Here is a 23,525-nt window from a genome sequence, read left to right on the forward strand (position 1 = left end):
ATGTACCGTTGTTTTATAACAATGCGAGAAATAGACATACATTTATGCAGATTTTTAAATTATTTAATTTCTTTGAATATAATGCAAGACTCTAACATTTGGTGGCAACAATTTTAAAAGTGAAACGGACATTTATAGTAATTTAACGCAAAATCTCAAAACGAAAACAATAGTCCTTCAGAGGCAAAGCCCTTTTGGACTAGTAATCAGCATTGCTCTGGAATACCTGTTTCAATACATTTTGTTAAAACCGCGCAATAAATTTCAATACTGAATCACAAACTGCATGAATGAGTCAGCATTATTTAATTAGAAATTCTAGACAGAAAACTGAAGTATAACTGCAATCTTCAGAATCCGAATTTAAAATTAATGAAGAGAAAAGTATTGATTAACCATTTGATTAATTAGTTTCTGTTTTTTTCCCAAAGAATCTTAATTTCATTCGCTCTCTTAGACTTAATTAATCAATTGCAAGTGAAGTTCTTCAGGAAGTGATTACTGCGAGGACCTGCAAAATAAACTTATCAGGCAGTCGATTAAGGAACGCTCGAGTATGAGTTAAAATATATCACTTTGAGAGAGATTTAACTTTCATTTAAATTCTTGCTTAATTTTCATGTTATAAATGATATTCATTGCACTCATTGTTATTATTTTTCTCGAAAAGACGATCTTTTTAATAGTAAATGTTGGATTAGTTCGTAATCGATTTGTAATAACGTAGGTATAATTTCTGAGTATCATCTTGCTTTACGTACTACTGTATTTAAAAACAAAACACATTAGCTTTCAAGAGTATGGCATTAAAATAAATGGCTTTGAAAATACATTATGTATGTCGCATGAGTCGAATATAATTTTGAAGCTGCATTATGTAAGAACTGTACCAAAATAAATGCAAAATGTGAAAAACTTATGCAAAGAAAACAAAAATAATGACTTAGTTTGAGAGAACAATTTGCAACTTCTTTAACATAAAATCAGCGTTTATCGTATTTGTTAGCGTATTATTTTCTTTCACGTAATTTTGCCTCTAGCAAAGTCAGAGCATGGTTTAGAGGAGGGTTAACCCTAAAGAGCAGGCCTCTCGAAACACGATTTTGCGTTGCTTCGATTTTCACTCGAGTCTGTTGCCATTCGGAAACACGTAAAATTATTCTTCCATATTTAATCTGTCTGTTATTAATTAGTAAACTAAATTATTGCCTCCCAGCCTGTATGGTGGTTAGCGTCGCTGACTGCCGTGCCAAAGGGCCCTGGTTCGAATCCTGGATAAGGCATGGAATATTTGTATGTACAGTGTCTCTACGGCATGGAGCACTCTAAATATGCGGCGATCCGAAAGTCCTCTCAAGAGGCTGGTGTAGGGGAGGAGGGGAGGATGAACCTTGGAACCGTCCCCCCCCGTGGAAATGTCCATCAAAATTGGGGGGGATGCGGAACCAAGCTCAATCGCATTCTCACCTGTGAGGTGCTCAAGGCTGTTGCAAATGATAGACGTAAAACCTGCGCTCTTTTCCACGAGGATTTTGGTGGGCTTGGGCTGACTATAGACCAGGTGGTGGTGGTATTAGATATATGGCGCAAAGCTCTAGAGGCCATATGAGCCAAACGCAGGATTCGTTTTTTAACATAAGAACTAAAGCTTTTAGATTAAAAAAAAAAGGTCTAAAGACAACATCACACTTTTAAAATCAAGGCAAGTAAAAAGATAATGAAATAGTGGGATGAAAATGGTGATTATGATCAGATAATGAGATATGCAGTATAGATATAAAATCCTAAAACATGTGATTCATTTAAAATTCTAACATAAAATCTCAGGACAAAATTCAGATTAAATAATAGAAACCTGTTTCCCTTAGGTAGTGAAACAAATTGTTCTTGACCTCTCTTCCGATTAAACGGTCGAGAGGCAGGTCGCAGCTATTAAAATACTTCTCACGAAGACGACTATTAAAATATGGACATTCAATTAAAATGTGATAGACTGAAAGACAAACATCACAATTTGCACAAACTGGCTCGTTCTCAGCTTTCAGAAGGTAGTTATGTGTCACTCTAGTATGACCAATTCTAAGGCGAGTCAAAAGAAAATCCTCTTCCCTGCGATTGCTAGTAGTATCCCAATGCTCTATTTTAGGCTTCACCCTTTTCAACTTGTTATGAAGTTCAATGTCCCAAAGTTGCTGCCATTTCTTTCTGATCTTCTCTTTGAGGGCACAACGGATATCTCTAAAAGGGATGAGGCGGTCAGACATTTCAACAGCATATTTCGCAGCGATGTGCGCCAGCTCATTGCCCTTTATTGCTGTATGTCCGGGGACCCAGTAGTACAGAATTTCATATCCGCAACTTGTAAATTTAATATTCAACTTGAGAACATCCACTATCACAGTATTCTCAGTGCTAGAAAAGAATTCTAAAGCTTTCAGTGCACTGTAGGAGACTATAAACCAGACAACTGAGCATTAGCAACAACAACACCAACTAAATCATTTAAAAGTAGTAGATACAATTATAAAATTATTATTTGTATACTTAATCTGATTGGTTTAGATAAAAATGAATTTAATTGATGACATATTTAATTAAAAACATTAAATATTTTTCCACGTTTTACATATACAAAATGTATGTAATGTTCTCATGTTAGTCTAAATACATATTCATCTGATATCTTATGAAATGTTTCTCCAATCCACATGGGACATGTCTATTTATAATCTCTACTGACAAATCCCATTAAACTTTAAAAGAGCCCTTTTGGGCGATCGTTAAAATCTGAAGCCTTTCAGATTTTTTTAAATATTTTTCTAACTAACATAATTTTAAATTTACTCTGTGACTTCAGAAAGTGGACTTCTGCACGAGGATAAACCAGTTTCTATAATGCATCAGATTGTTAGTCTTTATACATATATTTCAAAGCTGTTCATTCAAGCCTTTTAGAATCATGCAAGGACGTTCAACCTCCCCTTCTTTGAAAGTAAAGGAAGGAAGAAAGTCCAAACAAATTTTAAAGATTCCACTTCTGGAAACTGAATACCAGGATGTGTAATAAAGAAAGTACAATGCATTCAAGGAGAGTGAATGTCCCATCTCCTTTGGAAATGGCGTAATTGCTGTGACAGTTAAATTTCGCACCGTTTCTTTGTGGCTTACGCCATCCCAACAGGAATCTTAGAGCTCTGAAATTGCAATTTCTAATCTTAACCTTGCTTTGATTCTCTAAACATTAAATATTGTCCTTTTAAAACTAATTTTAATGTAATCTTCAGATTAAAATTAGCAGGTTTATAAATAAATGTATTTTCATTTGTAGTCTAAGAAATGGATACCACATATATATTTTTTACTTTTTCTTCAGAATTCCCCGATTGTTCCCTTCTTAGATTTTAAGAGGTAAAAAGGATCAGTTCACGTGATTCAGGATATTTCAAGGAATGAATTTGTTTTCCTTATTCTCTTATTTCTTAACTTTCATGCATATTAAAGGATATTCTTACGGATAAGTGTAACGTAATTATATCCTGCTTAAAGATTACAAATGCTGAATTTTAATGTAACCTTCACATTATTCATAGTTCTATATTTCATACCAGCTGGCCATTTATAATATACTAGAAAGCCTGGCGGTCATACGAAATGACCGCTGTTCTAGATATTATAAATTGTAATTAAAATGGTTTGTACAAAGGTGTCTGCTAATTCAAACTGAATTACCCAGGGCAGGCGGCGATGACGCCCCTTTGCTTACTGCCCCACGGGGTTTCCCCCTTCTATTTTCTTAATTGCTTAAAGTAGAGTGCAATGAAGGAAAACACTGGCGGTACATTTCTTAACAGTCACCGCTAGCTCAATAAATAAAGGTGATTTAAATAATAAAATGTTAATTCACATGTCAAAGATTTCTTTGTACACCGCTAGCTCAATAAATAAAGGTGATTTAAATAATAAAATGTTAATTCACATGTCAAAGATTTCTTTGTACACAACATTTCTTGTGTAGGTTTTTCCATCATTTTTAATCTCGCTTTGCAGAGGACCATCCATTATTTTTAATTTTACGTTCGGTTTTTCACAAACTCTTCAACAGGCAACATAAAGTTGACCGTGCCCAAATGCAGGCTCAGGTAAAAAATGCCAACACGCTTAAGCGTTCGGCCCTGAGACTTATTGATGCAGAGATGATGATGATAGCAGAGGCAAGTTTTACAGGAAATTGTCTACGTCTCAATTGAAACGGCAACCCCGTACCATGGCAACTTCACACCATTGGCTAGTACAGTTACGCAAGCAAACAATAAACTATCGGCGATAAACAGATACTTAAGCCGCATATACATATGGGGTGAAGTAACATCATCTCCTCCGAAACGGCTGGCTCCCGGGCTTAGCGAAGCAAAATAATTTTCCCTACGTTTTCCCTACATTTTTCACTATCTTTCTTGGGTTTTCCCTATTAGGTAGATTTGGTTACGTGCCAAAATTTTTTTCTCGAATATCTACGGAACGGCTCCGAGTTAAAATTTGAGACGCGTATCCTCGGATTCCAAAAATTTCTCCGAATCCATCGATACCCTTCTCATCTTCGTACGATGTCAATCGGTTGAGATATTAATTAAAAACTGCGGAAACGTTAATTTCCACGCTCATTTTTCCGAGTGGCAACAATAAACTATCGGCGACACACACTTTAGCCGCTTATATAATATAAAGATGTGCAGAAAAACACTGAAGTGCCACTCAGAAAACGTGTATAAATGGGAAAGACCTGTAATCTAAATTTTATTTTCAGAATGTGATTCATACTACTGCTTTTATTCGAATTTAATTGGAATATCATGTTTTAAATTTATCAGGTTATCCAATCATGTTAGTAGCGTTATGTATACGAATGCTTTTTTTGTTGATATCATTTAATATTGTCTTAAGTAAATAGAATTTGATTTCATTTTCGTAAGCCTAATATTCTTTTATCTTGTTTTCCTTTCAGCCTGGCCAGGAAAATCCATCCGCCGTCCTGTGGGTTGTAGATGTCCGTAGCCCCAGCAGAATACTTCAAAGAGATGTGAAACCACCAAGGGAGGTCCAGGATCAATTAGTTCACGTGTGGTTTGTGGTTACTATACTTTTCTACTCATTTTGCCTTCATTCCTGTTTCGCATTTCTAGCTAGAAATTCTTTATGGAATATTTGCTCGTTGCGGTTGCTTCTAAAACGTTGCACTTAAACTAGCTTTTTTCCTAAAACATTAAATTAGATAATGGACTCCTTTTGTAAAACATGATATTAGGAACCTTATGATTCTGCATTAACGGGTGTCCTGCGATCTGTAAGTTGCTTAACGACAAGCTACGCTTCGGTAAATAACTTGTTAGCTTTCTGGTTCATACACTTCATACCAGAAACTAGACCTAATTTGCTGAATTATCTTACTGAATTTTCATTCATTTTCTTTTATTTTTAATATACTATACCATCTTTATTACCAGAAAGTATTTTCAATAAAACTATTTTTCTCAAAATATTATTATACTAAATCATAACTGCTGAATTATATCATTCTTGCAAACATGTGATTAACATTAAGAAGAAAATTTCACATATTTTACATAACAGAATCACATATTTTACATATGTTTATATTATTATATTTTATAGGCCTCAATGTATGTACATCCAAGATTATCTCGAAATCTTATTATCTACTTGAATCGAAAAGATCGCTAAAATTTTCTAACGGTTTCATATTATTTTTTTAGTGTTTGTATTACTGTAGAAGCTAATTATGTTAGCATTCTGCTGTAGCCCAACAATGGCTGAGCGGCATAAACCCTGAACCCGGATTTTAAAATCTTAAAATGGGCTGGCAGCATAGGACTTTATGTGGTTTTCCTCATGCGTAATATAAATACGAACCAGTTTCCATTAGAAAGTCCTCCACGAAGACATCGCTTCATTTAAACCAAATCGATTGTGACTACACACTACTTTAAAAAGACCCTTTTCATGGACCGTCAGTTTGTTAATATTCCTTAACGATATCAATGAATGACTTACGGAATTAAACTTATAATTATTAGTTGTTTTGTCCAGAATCTGATTTGGAGTGGCTTTATTTATTTTCTATTATTCCGCCTGCTTCACCTCTTAACGGACACTACAGGTCTGTCATGTTATCCTGATCGTTGCACCAGCAAACATTTTTTGATTGTTTATCTTTTCAATCTTATTATTAATAAACAAATATAACATTAGTATATTACTTTTGTTGGGTGCTCCAACTTACAATGTTTTAGGTTAGTTGGTATAAAATTAGAAAAAAGGGTTAGTTAGTTTAGAGATATTTACACATATACATGAATAGAGGCTTGCCGCCTTTACATTTCGTCAGGTGCCTAGACCTGGTTATCTGCTATAATAACCAGGATTATGGCAGTGGTTTAATAAACTACCTGCCTACACAATTTCGGGGGCTTTTCTGTGTACAATGTAGCATTTCCGTTACAAAATCCTCCGCAAAAATGTTTGATTTTCAGATTACTTTGACATGGTTTTTCGTAGGGTACATAACTTTCTACTGCAAATTGAAATTACACCATGCAGTTATTTCGAAGGCCATTATCCAAACTGTAAAATTTGCAGACATAATATTTCATTATACGCCAATATTTGAATATATTGGTCATTCAGTGCAATCAATTCAGCAGCTGAATTAATCATGTAAGAATAATAGCTGCATTTTGCATCTTGAAGTATGATGCATTTCTCTTTTAAAGAAATTGTTCAGATTAACAATGAAATAAATCGAAATAATTTACTTGAATTTTTATTTTTAGTAAAGTACCGCAGCTTAATTAGCATTCAAATCACTGAGTTGGTGTCGGTAGTCCTACAATATCAACTTCAGTGGTAGTCAATGAGAAGCACTATGCCATTACTCTTTTTTTTCCACGGTATAGCAATTAAGAGCGATTAATGTTTGACCTAATTTAAATAATCGAAGTCTTTGTTAAAAATGCAAAGTGATTTTTTTTTTTTTTTTTTTTTTTTTTTTTTTCATGAAGAAGCTGATAATTTCCTTTTTCTAATAAACTTTTTCCGATACTGTAGGATATTGGGAGCTAATTAGAAGAAAGTAATTTTCCCATTTCTCTCCACAAGCTATTCTCGTCGTTTCATTTTAATACCCTAGTTTCCAATAAAAAGTTTTAAAAAAATCTAATTTTGCAAGAAATATTCATTTCTTTAAGCATATCATGCATAACTGAAGTAAAGCTTTATCGTTTCTATCTGACCTATTCAAAGATAGTAAAGGTATACGTTTTCCTAATACGTGTAGAACTATTGAAATTTGAAAATTGCAAACCTCAGTGGCATGGCCTATGCCGAAATAACTGCATGGTGTAATTTTAAATTGCAGCAGAAAGTTATGTACCCTTCGGAAAAAAAAAAAAAAAAAATTACACAGTTCGATATCTCTTGTTCTACTGGGACTATTGACGAAACTAAACTTGCGTTTTTCAGGTCTCGAAAGCGCGACTTAGGATATGTATTAAATTTATATATAGCATTGTTTGAACATAGGTATTATGACACAAAATTGGATTTTTTTCTGAAATGACAAAATAAGTATTTTTATCCATATTTCGATCCTACACCTTAAATCATGCCTAAATATTAAATTTTGTAAAATCTGAAGAGAAATTTACCGAGAAATTTAAAAATTTATCTTGGCGCACTTTTTTTACTTTGAGTCAAGAATAATTCACTTGGCGAAATTCTTAATTTATATGGTAACCTATTTTACTTTCCCTTTCATTGTGCCCGAGAGGAAACAAAATATGCCTTAAAAATCCGTAAACCACGTTAGGCGTTATTATTGCTTGAAACAGAGATACCAAATTTCAAATGCGCCAATTTCTGAATTCATGTATATCTTTGGAAATTTTGAACAAAAAACTACATTAAAATATTTACAGGTACGCTTAGAAATATATCTACTTTATGATGATTGGAAAAAAAACTATAGGATATAATTCAAAAAGTTTTTCGAAAAAATTATAAAAATTCCTAACAAATACAAATTTTGAAAACAAATCATAAAATAGCTGAGATTTTATTAATTGAATTTAAATTTCGAATTGGGGAAAAAAAGGAATCCAGTAAGTTTAATTAATAAAAACAAAAGTTAATAAATATATACCAAATTCAAATAACATTGAGGAGCTAAAATTTTGAGAGCTAAGTTTTTAAAAACTACTAGTGCTTTATAGAAATTATTTAGAAATACAAATTTTAAAAATAAATCATAAAAAATGGGCGGATTTTATTTGGAATGACCCTAAATTTCGAAATGTGAAAGAAAGAATCAAATAGGTTTAATAAAAAAAGGGGAAAATAATAATTATGTACCTAATTCAATTACCGTTGGCATATTTCACAAGTGCACATCTGCGTAGCCACCGAGGGAGTGGCTTCTAGGCTGGACCAATGGGCATACAGTAATATTTCTGTCATGTCACATGACCTTTCGCGTGCTTTAAGATTTAAACAAGATGGTTGAAAATATTTTGCCACGCAATTTTCTGTACAGAATAATTAAAGCAACGTCGATTTTTTCTGAAAGTCTTCATTGTAAATTTAGATCAAATATAAACAATTCTGAAGATTTCACTATCTGGTTGAAAGAATTTGAAATAAATACAAACACATATTTGACACTCCAAAAATATCCATGTGAAATATTACTTAATAAAAGGTAAATAAGATGAAGAAAGAAATATGTGATGAACATCTGATCCCAAATGCTATCTTTACATAAAACTATGCATATGAGAAAAATATTTACACCAATTATATATGTAAATAGAAGTCAGCACTTTTTATTGCAATCTATATGAAAAAGATGTTCTATAGTAGTAGCCAATGCAGAATTTTATTCAAAGTGAACTTTACTAATTTGCATTTGTATTCATTTAGTGTGTTAAATTTCACATTTAAAAACTGCTCACTCTTAAATATACTGTTTACACAAGAAATACTCAGCAAACACTTTCAGTCCTTCTCAACTCAATTAAAAAACCTATACACTTGAATTCTGTTAATCCACAGGTGTTAGTAAATGCGTAATATTCGAAGCTAATTGTAGCGTGAGTCATTTTCTTAATGTAAAGAACCATAATCCAAATAATAATGCGTGATAAAAATCGCGAAAGTGAAATGTCAGCAATTAAGTAAACTCATAAAACGAAATTACTACGAGATTTTCTGCTATTACGCCGTACATTTATAACTGGTAAACAAATGCAAATTAAAACATAAACAACATATGCTCATATGCACGAAGATTTAGCGTCATAAGGGTAATAGAAGCCAATTGGTCCACTTTTCGAAACTCCTCCCTCAGTGGCTACGCTGATGTGCACTTGTGAAATATGCTTACCGTTGAGGAGCTAAAATTTCGATAGCTAATTTTTTAAAAACTACTCGTGCGATTTTTATAAAATTTGGTAGTTTGGCGTAATTTGAGTCGTAGAATTGAAAAGATATGGGAAAAAAATTGGTATGTTATTTCAGAAAAAGTCCGATTTTATGTCAAACTACCTATATTAGATAAATGATATATATAAATCTAATGCATATCCTAAGTTGCGCTTTCGAGACATGAAGAGCCCACCAGCGGCCGAGCGGTAAAGTCGCTGAACACTGGTAGTTCGGTCCGAGGTTCGAATCCCGCGAACGGGCTGGCTGCATGGGTGTTTTCGTGGTTTTCCCCATGTGCAACGTGTATACGAGTACGAGCCAGTTTCCCTTAGAACGACCTCCATGAAGGCATCCCTCCTCTTTGGCAGATAGCCCTAGTGTGCTTTGCCATAATTAAATACACACACACACGAGACATGAAGAACGCAAGTTGAATTTCGTCGATCGCCCCAGTTGAACAAGAAATATAGAATTGTCCCGCCCTTTTTTCCAGGAATAACATTTTATTCGACGCCCAACTAACGATATGAAGCTTCATTCGAATAGCTAACATACAGAAAATGTAGCATAACAAATCTCACTCAAATAGCTACACAACATAGAGAAAACTAACAATACACTTTTTTCCAGCAAATTAAACAATTAAGTTGTACTTTATTTGACTAAATATACAATGCACTTCTATTTGAAAGGCAATAAAACAATAAAATTAATTTTCGTTTGTATAGGCGCTTAGCTAAATGTATGTTCTTTTATTTTTTCTCTAATATTTACTTTTTCGTACCAAATTATCGGATATGACACATTTCTAATGAACTAATATTCAACTAGACATTATAATTTATTTATGTAAATGAATAAACGCCGAAAATTTTAAAATAAAATATTTTTAAAATAAAAGCAAAATATCTTATAATATTTTGTAGCCAAGATTCCTTATACAGTTTTGGACGTCGAGAATATTGCTGAAATGCGGTTAAGTAGAACCTTATTAGCCCCCACAATATCATAAGGCATCTCCAGAAGGAGATAATCCTCAGAACTCTTTGCACACTGACATGAGGACCTAGCGAGAATGTCCTGGGACTAGGATATGATAATAAGAACTCGAAAAGATATGTTTGGAAAGTTAGAAGAATATTCCAAGACGTTCTAAAGATGATAGATGTGGCCTTGAGCTACATCCTCAAGAAACTCTAAAGAGAGTTTTAACTATGTGGATAAACTTTAAAATTAAATCACGTGAATAAGTAAACGATACGCTCCATTTAACCCAAAAAGAAGAAGATGCGATCCAAGTTCTTGAAATTCTGAATAATTTGGAATCTAGATATTTTAAGTGTTAATGTAGTTTCACATCTCAAATGTTTCCAAATTATTTAATTCTTTTGCAGCTGATAATAAATATGGTCACTTCATCTTATTTTATTCTTCTATATCTCAGACACAGTCTCTTTACTCCGATAAGGCAAAAATTCTGTTTTCCATGGAAAATCTGAATATTTTGAAAGTAAAAGATTATGATTGCAATTACATTTATTCGAGAATATAATTTAAGTAGCATAATATGGGACCCAACTAAATGAGATGTAAGTGGATCCGTATAATCATTTTTTATATTTATTAACTGATTATTTCAGCTAAAATGTTTACTCTTGAACATGATACTAATTATTTAAAAAAAATATTTTGAAACAATAAAGGCTGTATTTTAACATCAAATTAATTTCTTTCTTTACTCGTATACGTTAGAAACGGAATGTAATCTATTAATGAAATATATGTACTTTTTTCTGACATTAAAATCTCTAATAAATTTCCTCACAGGCTGATTGTTATTAAGAAGGGATAAAAGTTCATTTTCTTGCTCTAAACGACAGTATTTATTGCTTTTAATTGCCAAAATTAGAAGTAATCATAAAATAATTTCCACTATTATCCTGAAGAAAAATTGCATAACAACATTCTAAATAAAAGAAGCGAATCGTCTGAAGTCAGATTAAAGAAGTACAAGATAACTGAATATAGAAATAGTAATTATGATAAGTCTTATATAGGACAGAAGAGCTAAATTAGGGAATATTTTCGGAGAAACAATTAAAAGATTTAAAAACTCCTCCTTACCTTATTTTTACACTTGTTCTGATACATCCATTGGCATTTTTCCAAACAAATTGTAACGAGATCGAATTGTTTGAATAATTAAAGTCCGGAAAGCTATATTTTACTGTAATTAAAATAAGCTGTAAATTAAAGCCATTATTTTTATAAATAAAACCCAAGTCTTTTCCTTGCTTTTCTTCCAGCCATTTTCGGTTCAGTGTTGCCATTGGTTACAATAAACCAGGATCAGATCACGGTATGACTCTACCTAAAGTAACTTATTCCAATTTGGATTGAAAATGTATATTCCTTACTAACACCAGAAAGGTAGCTTACTTTTATGCTTATTTTACAAGCTTTGTAACTGACCAGTGAAACAATTCTACTATCTGGCAAACTCAACCAGGATCTCGCTGTAAGATCAGATTGCAAGATGATGTATCACATCTCTTTTGCTTAGCACAGACCACATTAGTGGAAAGATATTTTTCTTAAAAATCAGTTGTTATCCCCCTATGTGTATATCTACTACAGATTTCATGCGAGAATATTGACACGTTTTACATTCTCTTGCTGTATATGAACTCTGTGTTATTTTTTTCCTGGGACCCGAGATCACGTTTTGCCAGTGTTCCTATGCTCTCTTCGATCCCCCCCCCTGTAAAACAAAATACTTCCCAGATCCCTGTTACCCCTGTTACTATTTTTAATAAAATCCTATATAACATCTCTTGAAGATGAAGAACGCAACAAGTTATCACAATCTGTAGTTCTACAATGAAGCAAAATGTATCTGATTTACAGTGAAGCTTGGCGGTATCTTATATAATGAACCAAGAGGAATTCAATGTAGGGGAACAACCAGTAATTAGATTCGAGTTTTAATTCGCAGCACGTTCTAAATGACACTTGTTCCGTTACAAGTATCAACACTGAAGAGGATAATGATGCCAGTTCGAATAAGGAAACTGCTTATAATAGTATATTCCCCAAGTTTGTAAATAAGAAGAAAAAAAGAAAAGAACAGAAACGCAATTTATATGTTTTAGCAAAAACGAAAAAATATCTACAAGAAATAATAAGAAAATGTATTTCTATAGAAGTATTTTATCGCAAGAGTAAAAACAAAGACTATTTGCCCAAGATAAATTTTAACAGCCAAAAGATTTTTCTCGTTTTATAAATAAATTCTATTTTTGAGGGGGTGTATGTCCCCCCCAAAAAAAATTATATTTATTGCATGTCATGAAATAATACAAGCTACGCTTTCTTCATGTCCTGCAAATTGTCCAATTAAGCGTAGAAAGAATGCATAAAAGAGTTCTTTAGTTCATATACCATTCATAAAATGTTAAAGAATTTCTAGGAAAATTACTCGAAACTTTTGGAGTCGGTGAAACTGCATAGTTATTAAGTAAATATAAAGTTTCAGGAAACGTATGATTTCATGATATATTTTTTTGAGAATTAAGAAATACTTTGCAAAGTTGCTATTATTTTGTATTAGCCAGTTATTTACTAGTCAGCCTTTACTATAACTTCACCTTACCGTTTCTTCACTAGAAATGTAAATGAAATAGAGAGTTGAGGTTTTTCGATTGTAAGACAGAGCGTATTTCTGCTTTTTGAGGCCACGTTGTATTAGTTCTGCTATTCATGAAACGTTTGTAATTTTTCGGCCTTTAGTAAATCTGTATGCAATATTTTTAGAATTATCAACATTTTTTAAAGTTGTTTAAGTGCCGCTAAGCCTAATAGTTTTTTTTATGGCGGCCATTGCTTGTTTACATTTGACATAGCAGAGTAGTGGATTTGTTGCCAATCTAGAGAAACTTAGCTTCGCAACAACAAAGATAACGCCTTCATTTATTATTGCGAATTAAATCATGCTTAATCCTTTCTGGAATTTTTTCGAGGAAATAAGTGTTTAAGATTTACTTCGTAATTTTTAATACAGATATTTTGAGTTTTTATGTATTTTTCCCTTGTCGCGAAGTGAGAACTGAATTAATCGAATGAGAAATTCTCAATCGTCTGTGAAAAACTGTTTCTTTTTTGTGTTTTTGCTTAATTTTGTTTTATACATCGTTCTAGCTTTATTATAGTATTTAAATAGAACATGTGGCAACGATTAGATAATTCTTTAAATGATATAAATTTTGTTCATTCTGAGTTATAATATGAGCGAAATATAATACCGTTAAGTGAACCTAGCGCCAGAGTGTCGCTATGGTAAACAAATAGAGAAAATTTTAAAGAATGCATTTATTCTATTGCGGTTTGTGCGCTGCCTGAGAAGTAGATTTAATTCAATTCAATAAATTTAAACGAAATGCAAGAAAAAAATGCGCATAATTTAATATTCTGTACAAGGAAGTCATGTGGTGTACACATCAGATTTTTTTTTAAGCACGTGGACTGCTCTTATTTTTTAGATTTGTGTTTAAACAAAAGGTTGTTTTAAACCTTTTCTGCTCTTTGTTGTTACTTCAGACCCAGCAATAATTCACTCTAGATCTATTAACAGTTTGGATCTAGTTTATGCTTCCAAAACAAGTCAAACTATGTAACTTGTTTCCTGTACATTTCTTGTTTTCCAATGCTGGCTTCTCATCATCGCGTTGATCGGTCTGTCTTTTAAATGAGCGAGCATTGCATATAATTGGAAATATGTCGATATCCTGATGGTAGCCCCTTCCGCTAAATGACATATCAAAAAGCGGTGTGAGCATTTTATTCATGCTCAAACGTTATACCAAAAAAAAAAAAAACATTATTTAATCTGCGCTGAAAATTTGTTGATAGTATAGCAAACCGTTTATGAATTTTTGAAATACAGAATATTAAAATATCTTGAAATATTTCATGGCCACCTTCAGAGTCTAGTATTTACAAAATCCTTTATTTTGCAATTAAATAATAAAACTTCCATAACACAATAACTTTTCTTAAATAGAACGTTCTGAAGAAATATGTACGTCTACATAAAATGTCTCGTATAACCAAAGCCAGTCTTCGTATGTATCCATTCTTATTAGTCGACACAAATGACATTATTGCAGTAATAGGTTTCCGTAATCACTGTCAACGTCAGTGTCACAAAAGCTCTTTTACTGGTAACTTGCCAAACCTTTTGATGTGATTGGGCATCATAAAAGGAACTTTATTGTGCACTTCTTGGTGTATATGTGTTATAGATGACTGTGTGGAGCTAGATAGATACAAGCTCAGATTGATTTTGAAAAGTCGAATGAGTTAAGAAAGAAAAAGGTTATTTTAGAACTAATTTGACAGTAAATTACCTAACAAATATTAAAATATGTTGAAATAAGCAGCACTTAGATAAATATAAGTATCATTTCATTAAAGAGCTTTAAGCAAACTATCACTTCTGGATAATTGTTTTTAATTTGTAAACAAAATTAAATATGTTTTCCAATAAACAGAAATTTTGGATAAATACGAAAACTGTCGAATACTAAATTTTGGATGATAATTTATCAGGTAAAACTGGGCATGTATAAAAGCTCCTTTTTGAAAATTTATACCAACATTGTCAAATGTTTGTTACTTAATTTTTTAATTAGAAAATATATTTTGTTGAGCAGTTAAGTAATATATAATTTAACTGGTTTTTAATTTAAAAAATTAAGTGTTTACAATATATTTAAAACTAGCGGAAGAACCCTATGACAGTTACGTTAGATTGAGAGTGATGTATCTAACAACAGAGAGAACGATACCTCTGTAATCCTTCTCTACTTATTGATCTTTGATGTAGCAAAATTGGATAAGGGTGTTTTCTAATGTTATGAGTTATTTATTTAAAGAAGACAATTGTACTAAACTGTAGTCTTTGAAAAATAACAATAAAATAGACGTCTATATAGATCAAGAAAAAACTACGAAAACATTTCGATTGTTTTACTCATAACATCATTTGAAAATTTGTATAATAGCATATTGCATGTGATAAGGAATATGATTCGTCGCTTTAATCCATAAAAAATGCCATCAACACAAAGTAGTAATCAAGACATGTACCACAACTGACTACGTAATCATAGTATCATATGTTATATATATTCACATCCCGTATGGAATTGCCATTTTAGTAGAAATAAAAACAAATATATCATTACTGAGCAAAAAATACAATTCCTAGGTATATATTTTTCAGTCTGATGTGATATGGAACCCACATAAAAAATTTCGATATAAAAATATTTCTAATTCTCTCTCATTATATCAGCAGCAATGGCACGCAGTTTCTAATGATATTCGTCCTTCTAATCAAATAGTCGTAAAAGCTCAAGTACCAGCCAGTATTTCCCTATATTCAATTTTAATTGATTAAATGTGGTCAAAGGTTTACCGTAATTGATCAGAAACCAATAAAACAATTCGAATTAGAATTGGAACGTTTAAAATTAATCCTGGCAGCTACTAGCTCAAACCCTAACTATGCCGCCTTTGCTTCAAATGCAGCTATTGGAACAAATATTCAACACCTAATCCCTAAATTTACAGGAACTTCTGACATTGCAACCTACCTGAAAATTTTTGAAAGACAATGTGAGAAAGTTAATATAAAACAAATAGATTACATCACTCATCTCCTACCTCTTCTGCCTATAGACATTTCGCAAATTATTTTAAGAGAACCAAAAGACAAATTAGAAGATTATTCTTACATCAAGAAGATTCTGCTACAAAGATTCAAATTAAATGCTTAATTATTTCGAATTAAACTTACTACACACCAAAAACACCCTGGGTCTTTATGGAAAGATTTTACTTACGAATTAAACAATTATCTCGAAGAGTGGCTCCATAGTCTCGATGTTACAGACTTTGAATCACTCAAAGACTTGGTCCTGACGGATCAGCTTAAAAGAAGAGTCAGTAGTGACGTTAAGGAGCATTTTATTGATACTTGGGGAAAAATAAAGAGTTCATGTTCTGTGGTCACCTTTAATCTATAGTAATCGAAATTAGTTGAAACATACGATGCAAATTCAGCCTCCTGTATTGTTGTTTCAAAGCAAATTAGAAATCGATGAAAATATGTGATTTTAATTTTATTTCTCCATAACTTTTCATATTAGAATCTTGAGCTGTTCATTTCAGATTCAGCCCATATTCCTTCAAAATTTTCCTGCCATTATATGTCTTGCCCTTTCTGTATTTGTGCACGCATATATATTAGATTGATAGTGATAGGCAAAATTTCGCGAATCAAGATAAAAAGAAACAGAAGATTTTTTAGTTTCTAAAATATTGGCAAGTGTGCAATTTGAAGAAAGTTGTATCCAATCAGACAGAGAAAATGCAGATGAAATATGTGAATGCTAGTGCATATTCGCTCAGACGGTCTTCGGGCGCCTTCGCTACCGATTAATTGAGTGTTTTGCAATGCTGCAATCATATTGGTCAGTTCCACAGACAAAATTTCTCTTCTGAATCCATTTTGGGAAAAAAGGTGTCCTTTATTTTGTCCGTGCGTGCATATGTCACACAAAAGAATCCTTCAAATGGCATTTAGTCAAAATACATATTTTAGTTGAAATATGAAAACCCAAACGTTTTTGCGATCACAGTTGTTTTGATTTTTGAAGTTCTTGAGAGTGATACGCGGTATTGGTTCCCTACCAGAGGAGTTAAGTACTCATGTTGTAAGTTAAACATAATGATTGCTTTAAGGAGACTCATACACCTTAAAATCCATAGGATGTTCGAATAGGTGACTGTTGCAAGAATTCGGACAACTTATTTATTTTAAAAGCAATTACTACCAACATTTTACAGATGACTACATAATATAGCTGCTTTCTGAAATAGTAATCAGAACGTTTGTGTTGCAGCAAATATTTTCATAATTTAATCCGCTTCGTGACAACATTTTTCGTCATGTTTCCAACTTGCGCGCACAGTTTAAAACATTTTGTTTCATAATTTAATTCCATAATTAATATATAGCTTTTATAACATCTGGAAACTACTGTGAACCTAAAATTCTAAAACTTTCATGTTAAAGTTTTATTTTATTTTGAGATGAGTTTATAAAATGTATTTTATTAAAAAAATTTGTAATGTTTTCGTCCATAAAATTTTTCAAAATTAAAATATTCATCAGATGGTTGGTTCAGTTAGAAAATAGTGTCCATATAAAGAATTCCATCCAATTTCAAGTATGTACCATTAGCCATTTTTAAAATATCAAGCGCGCAAGGTGGAAATATGGCGAAATATTTTGTCACAAAGAGGATTAAATTCCAAAACTATTTGTGGCAACACAAACTTTCTGGTTGCAGCTATATCATGAAGTCAGCTGCAAAAAGTTGGAAGTAATTGCTTTTAAAATAAATAAAATATCTCAATTCTTGCAATAGTCACATATTGGAAGATCATGAGGGGTTTAAGGTGTATGAGTCCCCTTAATGATTAAAACCATATGATGAATAAGAGATAATGTCCTTGACTGGCACAACATGAATCTGCTTGAAAGTTCATTTAGTTACATCCAGGATACTCTGCTAGATTCCTGCTATAATCTAGTCTTCCACAACTATATTCCACTGCATGTTTGCATGCCTTTGAAATCACCACGGAATGATTCAAATCTGTTTGCCGCGCCGATAAGACACATCGGGAGGATACACAGTCTTCACCACATTTCTTTGATTTTACCGCGGGATTATGTACTTTACCTTTCTCAGCTGAGCGCAGCCGCAAAGGATGAATGCAAATTTCCGAAAACACTTCTTCCTTTACTTCGTACAAGGATCCATCATTCATAATGCATCCATCATTCATAATACATGGAGTTAAAATGCCGTTTACAAAGATATGTACTTTTTCATGACTTGTCTCAGAAAATTGCTTTTAGGATAGTATATTTCATATTTTACAGTAATATGCAATACTGTTATGTAATATTTATAATGAGATTAAAAGAAAGGAGAATACCCTGTCTCCTAAATAGCACGAAATAAAGCAATAGAATGTATCAGCAAACAATGAAATCGAGCTCTACTGCGACGAACATAATCGGAATTTTCTCACTAAAGATGCATTTAATATTAACTGCTAAAACAGGAGAGATTTATATCAGTTTCGTTTTCGCCAAAGTACATGATATGTCTCAAAAGCAAGGAGAATGACGTTTTCGTACATCACAGAAGAGTCAGCAAAAATCGAGGCAAATTGAGGTGTAACGTCAAATACAAACTAAATACATCTTTAGTGAGATAATCGGAATTATCTCGCTAAAGATGTTTTTAATTTTAACTGCTAAAACAGAAAAGATTTATATCAGTTTGTTTTTCGCCGAAGTACATCATCTGTCCAAAAGCAACGAGAATGGCATTTTTGTTCATCGCAGAAGAGTCTGCGAAGGTCGAGGCAAATTGAGGTGCAACCTCAAATATGCATTTAGACCTTCAATAAGTTCATATTTTTATAAAAAAAATATACCTTAACAAAATGCGATTTGAGTTTTATGTCTTATCGCGAGTGAAAATGGAGAGGAGATTCGAGTAGCATTTTAAATGGAAACGTTTTGTGTAAAGTTTGGAAAATTTTATTCTAAAACTTGGAAATTCTTTAAGTGATTTTAACTGTTCAAAGATGAAAAGAAGTTGCCTTGGATAGGAATTTCACGGAAGTTTTTTACGGAAGAATTTTCTCATCTATTTCACTTTCAATAAATGAGAAAAATTTTTAAATATACTTACATATGTCTGAACATTTTGTGTTCAATAAAGGATTTTCTGTAATTGTCCTTCAGACTTTAGTTGAATCCGTGCAATTTTTTTTTTATCCCTCAAGCTTTAAAACCCATCCCAAAGAACGTAACTTTGACAGAGAGAAGGATGCCCATGCATCTGTGATGAAGAGTTTAAATAAAACCTCAACTGAAGATTTCTTTCATTGCTATGACGAGCCTCAGAAATGCTGCAATTGCTATATTTGACCATAAGGACGTCTAATGTTAAGTTTATAATCATTCATTTCAAATATGCTCAATTAAAAATTTTTAATTCGTTCCTTTTGGAATCCACAGTTGACTTACAAACATACACTTTTTAATTTTCAAAGTTTCATCTCTTAAGCTGTTTTAAGAATTCCCACAGCAGTTGAAGAATATCTAACACACTCACTTCTAAGTGAAACTCAATTGCTAATAGTTAAAGTCCATAAAATATAGTGTTAAAATGTTTATTCTTTTGTTAATAATGATATAAGACTAAAATGCTTAGAAAAATTACTCATATTATGAAATATATAACACAGGCACTACTAAAATTTTCATCAGAATAAAAGACGTTAAATACATGCATTATTTTAATACAACTGAATTCATTTCATTAATACTCAATGCCCAGTCGTGGTCTGAAAGATAATGGAAACATCTTTAGCAAACATCAGTAACAGCTCTCAAAATTCTCATTTTCCCAGGCTATGCGAATAACTAATATAACGTTTGTTCAATGCAACATGAAGGGGAAGATACATAAGCTTTACAAAAATTAGATATCTCGAAGGGCAGAAAGTTAATGCCTTCGCGTTCTCATTGTTAATATCAAGATTAATCATTCTAAGAATAAAGGTTAAATGCTTACCTTTTCAGAAAATCTTCTTTCTTGCCCTAATCCAAAGGCAATCGAGATTTTTTATCCATCACAAAAGAAGGCACTTCTGTAATATAGCATATTTTAATATACACTCACTTCCAAAAGTTAAGCATGAAGATGTAAAATGCAAAAAAAATCAACAAATACTGCTTTGATTGACACAAAATTCGGCAGGAATGTAGCATATATATTTATGCATAAAATAATTATAAACAGAAATGAAAACAATATTAAATTTTTGTAAGTTATCAGATAATAACATACTAAAGACTTAACAGAATTATGTATAAAGCGAAAATAAACAGCATAAAATGAAAGAAAAAGGACATTAATAGGGTATGTGATCCCCCCCTCATCTGTATACAAAGTTTACACCTTGTGACCATGCTTTCAATTAGGTGGTCAACTACCGCAGAATTAAGCAATCGCCATTCTTCTTGTAGAGCAGTTTCCAGCTCAAAAAGAATGGCTGGAGGTGGGAAACGTGAAGATACAGCACGGCTGAGCTCATCCCAAAGATTTTCAATGGGATTATGATCGAGCGAATATGGTCCACGATATACGCGCAATCCCTTCACTCTCCAGGTAGTCATCGACGATGTCAGATTCATTGGGACGTGCGTTACCGTCCATTAAAACAAAAGTAGGACCAACTGCTGCAGCGTACAATCTCACAATGGGTTCTAGGACTTCATCTCAATACCGGACAGCCATTAAAAACCCCGTTTAAAGAAGTGCAGGTCGGTGCGGTATCCTAATGAAATCTCTGCCCACACCATAATGCTTCCGCCACGGTATGCGTGATGTTCGGTGATGTTTCGGGACTGATTGCGTGTTCGTTGTTCACGCCATATCCTTATACGCCTGTCATCTGGCTCCAGAGAAAATCTTGACTCATCAGTAAACATGACATTGCCCCAGTCAGAAACATTCCAATTGACATGTTCCCGGCACCACTGTAATCGTTCCCCTCTTCATTGGACGGATAGAGGAACACAAACTCGAGGTACTCGGGCGTACAGTCCAGTCATATGTAATCTTCGGCGTACAGTAGAATTGTCTTGAATGGCGTACAGTAGAATTGTCTTGAATGGCGTACAGTAGAATTGTCTTGAATGGCGTACAGTAGAATTGGGCTTGAATGAGAGCTAAAGTTAAAAGAGCTTATTTCATGTACCTGAGAATTTCCAAATTTCTCTTAACAAAAATCACCCGAAATGCATATAAAACGAAAATAGTAGAATTCAAGTAAAAACCGGACAAATGCGAGTTAAATAAATCAAGATGCAAAATCAAAGGAAACGAAAAATTATATACATTACATAAATGAAAATTATATGCATTTCATAATTACATCATAACGGAAAATTATACACTTACATAAATGAAATCCATAGCAATTCATCACAGTGTAAATACATTCCATAAGAAAAAATAACGATTTCAGCATCTAGATATTTTACAAGTATGAGCATACTTAATGCATTTTTATAAAGCTATTTGTGCTTGTAGTTTTGCAATGTTGTCCTGATAGTAGTTAATTACGAAATAAAAAAGAATATACATTTATAGTCATTTCCAGGTTTCTTTTTATTTGATAGTCAGGTCTTCTTTTTCCTTACTTCAAGCGATATTGACACATAAACATTCGTCAACCCTGAGTAAGGTTTATTATTCTTATAGTTTTTTCCCCAAACAAGAATTTTTTCTCTCCTTTCAGTCAAAAGCAAAATACAGCAGAGTGAAGATGCCTAGAATAGAGATGGCATAATTTTCGTAAAGTCTTCTCTTCAAGTTTTGGAGCTAAGGTCAGGTCATTTTTTTCCTTTAAATCTGAAGGGCCGAAAGAAATGAGGCACAGCTTTCAACCGAAATCGCTTTATTAACTTATTGAAACACTGATCGATATGCCGGAGGAGTATAGAGAAAATAAATAATATTTCTAGCTTGTTTTTTCATTATTTCTAGGACAGGAAAAATCATTCTTTTTAAGAGACTGGTTTTTTTTATGTGGTTGGCGAAATTTTGGAATTCAAAAAGAAGTACATGAAACTTTGTAGATTGTATATTAAAGGCCATTTTCCTGAATAGCATTAAAGTACTTAGTAATAAAATTTGAAAGGTAAATTACAAACATAATGTTATAAGAATCTGGTTAATTCAGATAAATTCATTTTTAGCTGCGTTTCTTATTGAGAAAATCAATTAAGGAAAATTCAAGGAAAAAATAAATAGTAATTAATAAATTAAGTTAATTTATGGAACGATAATAAAGTAAGGGTAAAATATTCCTCTTTTATGCATTATAAGTCATAGATGGTGCTATTAAAAGTCGACCATGTCCCAGACTCTCCTCGTGCTATTGATGTGGCTGAGTTGAGACTATTGGCTGAACATGACTTCCTTGGTGCTCATTTGTTTCGTTTTAATCTGATTGCCTCACCTTTATGTGCTTTCTGTGATTCTAAGCAAGTCATGGACGCTGCTCATCTGGGCGTGTGCACTACACTTAATAGTTTGGATTCTATTGTAAAGAATTATTGGAGATCTCGTCCCTAATGACCTGATGGTCAATGGCCAAGCATTTGATAAATAAAAAATAAATACTCTTTGTGCATTATTAAGATCTTTATTTAATACTTTTAAATTATTAAGATCTTTATTTAATACTTTTTAATACTTTAAATGTATTTTTTAATAATTTATAGAAATAAATTACTCTCGTTTGAAATTTATTATTCAGAATAATTTTCTTAATATAGAAAGTACTAATATTTAGAGTATTACAATTACATGTATATCATTAACCTTAAATATTTCTAATTTCAATAACTAATTCAAAATATCAACGAGTCAGTTACTCTGATGGTCATCCATAATGCAAAGTATAAGTTGAATGGATTAATATTACAGCCCTTTTCGAACTGCGGTCCCCTTCGAATTGCTGGGTTGGTTAGTGCGCTTTTGACACCTAAAACAGGTTACAATGCGACAAACTGATGGTGAAATATAGATTATAATACTTGCAATATGATATTATTAATATATTCACAAACTTAAAACAACATTAATATATTCACAAACTTAAAACAACATTAATATATTCACAAACTTAAAACAACATTAATATATTCACAAACTTAAAACAACATTAATATATTCACAAACTTAAAACAACATTAATATATTCACAAACTTAAAACAACATTAATATATTCACAAACTTAAAACAACACAACAATGATATGATGAGCTAACATACAAATATGACGAAATTAGCAGGAATTAGCA

General features: G+C 32.3%; 1 protein-coding gene across 1 annotated transcript in view; it reads left to right on the top strand.

Moving 5' to 3' along the window:
- Window positions 1–23,525, top strand: part of LOC118188648 (inactive dipeptidyl peptidase 10-like) — a 1,447,514-nt gene that overhangs the window by 1,194,512 nt on the left and 229,477 nt on the right. The window contains exon 10 of the mRNA XM_085818201.1: window positions 5,003–5,121. Within this exon, the coding sequence (XP_085674327.1) occupies window positions 5,003–5,121 (119 nt within the window). The remainder of the gene's footprint in view (window positions 1–5,002; window positions 5,122–23,525) is intronic.

The sequence above is a fragment of the Stegodyphus dumicola genome, chromosome 6 (genome assembly GCF_044657685.1).
Source record: "Stegodyphus dumicola isolate Sdum_Otavi_A_Nest chromosome 6, ASM4465768v1".
Taxonomy (NCBI): domain Eukaryota; kingdom Metazoa; phylum Arthropoda; class Arachnida; order Araneae; family Eresidae; genus Stegodyphus; species Stegodyphus dumicola.